General features: G+C 39.9%; 1 protein-coding gene across 1 annotated transcript in view; it reads left to right on the top strand.

Annotated features, from left to right (window-relative positions):
- Positions 1-2,692, top strand: part of LOC100945878 (antigen WC1.1-like) — a gene marked incomplete at its 3' end in the record, with an annotated part of 30,480 nt that overhangs the window by 17,339 nt on the left and 10,449 nt on the right. Inside the window, exons 4-5 of the mRNA XM_003803733.1 lie at positions 247-555; positions 645-962. Coding sequence (XP_003803781.1) covers positions 247-555; positions 645-962 — 627 coding nt within the window. The remainder of the gene's footprint in view (positions 1-246; positions 556-644; positions 963-2,692) is intronic.

Below are 2,692 nucleotides of genomic sequence, written 5' to 3'. Positions count from 1 at the left end.
GAAAACCCCACACTGTACCCCAGAAGTGCATTAATGTACATAGTTACCATTCAATAAAAATAAATAAATAAAATAAATAAAGAAACTTACTCATGGAAGATCCATTCTGACATCAACTATCAAATCTTCTCCTCATGACCTACCCACAGGAAAAGAAAAACTTTCACATCATTCTCTATAGTATGTCATTCCATAATGACAAACCAGGATCATGGACACTCACTGTGCTCATTTTCTCTCTCTTAGGATTTGTGCGTCTGGTTGGAGGGCTTGGACCCTGCTCAGGACGAGTGGAGGTGAATTCTGGAGGAGGCTGGACTCCAGTTTCTAATGGGAACTTCATGTTCCCCACTGCCCAGGTCATCTGTGCGGAGCTGGGGTGCGGCAAGCCTGCATCTGTCCTGGAGGATGTGTCCTTCATAAAAGCTAGTGGACAGCTCTGGGCTGAAGAGTTCCAGTGCCAGGGCCAGGAGTCTAGTCTCTGGTTGTGCCCACGAGCTCCCTGTGCTGAAGGGACTTGTCTCCACAGTGGGGCTGTTCAAATCATTTGTTCAGGTGAGACTCAGGGCAGGACTTAACCTCTCTGCATACTCTGTTGGGGTAAGAAACACATGAGGTTTTGCTCAATTCCTGTCTTCTTCCAGAGTACACAGAAGTTCGGCTCATGAAAAATGGTACCTCACAGTGTGAGGGACAAGTGGAGTTGAATATTTTTGGAGACTGGAGGCCACTCTGTGCTTCCCATTGGAATATGGCCAATGCCAATGTGGTTTGTCGTCAGTTTGGCTGTGGAGTCGCCATGTCTACCCCACAAGGAGCATATATTGTGGAAGAAGAGACCAGGATCTTGAAAGACCAATTTCACTGTTTAGGGACTGAGCCTTTCCTGTGGCATTGCCCTGTGACTGCCCTGGGTGCTCCAGACTGTAACCATGGAAACACAGCCTCTGTGATCTGCTCTGGTAAGAGACAAATAGGGGCTGACTGACACTCAGGATGCTATTTGAGGGAAATGCCCCTAAGTGCAGAGAATGTGAAAAACAGACCTCAAAAATCAGATGTTTTCTGCAGTAAAATATACTTCTTCTCACTGTTCATGCATTTTTCACTTTAGGGCAATATAGCTAAGAGAAAAAATATTTTAAAAAAAATGATTATTTAATTGTAATTTGCAGAGAATAACTTATAATTAATGAACACATGGCCCACTCAAGGACTCCAACCCAGATCAACAAGAAGATCATTAGCCCCAGAAGTCGCCTACACACCCTACCAGTCACAAAGCCTTTGCTTCTTTATAAAGCATATCACTTTCCAAACTTCTATAACCAATGAATTTTTTTGCATAAGGCATATCAAACCATAGAGTATGTTCTCTTTTTTGTCTAACTTCTTCAATGCTACATTATGTTTGAAATTCACCCATGTTGTTGTTTACAGTAGCACTTCACTCATTTTTATTGCTGTACAGGATTCTGTTGAATGACCTCATGATCATGTATTGATCTGTTCACATGATGTGGGAGATTTGAGTTATTTTCAAATCATGATTATTACTAATGATAATGCTGAAAATTACTATGACAATGACTTTTGGTGCAAATATAGGTGTATTAATTTTGAACCTTAATTTTACTGTTAATGGCATGGTGTTCTTTGATGAGCCAAGTTCTCAATCTTTTTTTTTTTTTAATTAAATCATAGCTGTGTACATTAATGCAATCATGGGGTACAATGTGCTAGTTTTATATACAATTTGAAATACTTTCAACAAACTGGTTAACATAGACTTCACAGCATTTTCTTAACTATTGTGTTAAGACATTTATATTCTACACCTAGTACATTTCATCTGTACCCTCGTAAGATGCACTGTGGGTGTGGTCCCACCAATTACTCTTCTTCAGCCCATTATCACCCCCACCTTACCTCCTTTCCCTCTCCCCTTTCCCCTTCTTCTTGGGCTATAATTGGGTTATAGCTTTCATATGAAAGCTATAAATTTGTTTCATAGTAAGGCTGAGTACATGGGATAGTTTTTATTCCATTCTTGAGATGCTTTGCTAAGAAGAATATGTTCTGGCTCCATCCATGTAAACATGTAAGAGGTAAAGTCTTCATCTTTCTTTAAGGCTTTATAATATTCCATGATGTACATATGCCATAATTTATTAATCCATTCGTGGGTCGATGGGCACTTGGGCTTCTTCCATGACTTAGCAATTACGAATTGGGCTGCAATAAACATTCTGGTGTATTATCTTTGTCATAATGTGACTTTCGGTCTTCTGGAAATATACCTAGTAGAGGAATTCTAGGATGGAATGGCAGGTCTATTTTTAGATCCCTAAGTGTTCTCTAAACATCTGTCTGAAAGGAACATACTAGTTTGCATTCCCACCAGCAGTGTAAAAGTGTTGCCTTTTCTCCACATCCATGCCAACATCTCTGGTTTTGGGATTTTGTGATGTGGGCTAATCTTACTAGAGTTAGATGATATCTCAAAGTAGTTTTGATTTGCATTTCTCTGATGATTAAGGATGGTGAGCATTTTTTCATATGTTCTTCTTCTTTTCATATGCGCCTGTCTTCTTCACAGAAGTTTCTCTTCAAGTTCCTTGCCCACCCTGAGATGGCATCACTTGTTCTTTTCTTGCTAATACGTTTGAGTTCTCTGTGGATTCTGGTTATT

Source organism: Otolemur garnettii, unplaced genomic scaffold (assembly GCF_000181295.1).
Source record: "Otolemur garnettii isolate 467f Iridium unplaced genomic scaffold, OtoGar3 scaffold00499, whole genome shotgun sequence".
Taxonomy (NCBI): domain Eukaryota; kingdom Metazoa; phylum Chordata; class Mammalia; order Primates; family Galagidae; genus Otolemur; species Otolemur garnettii.
Note: the sequence above shows the minus strand (reverse complement) of the source record. Positions and strands in the feature narration are given on the sequence as shown.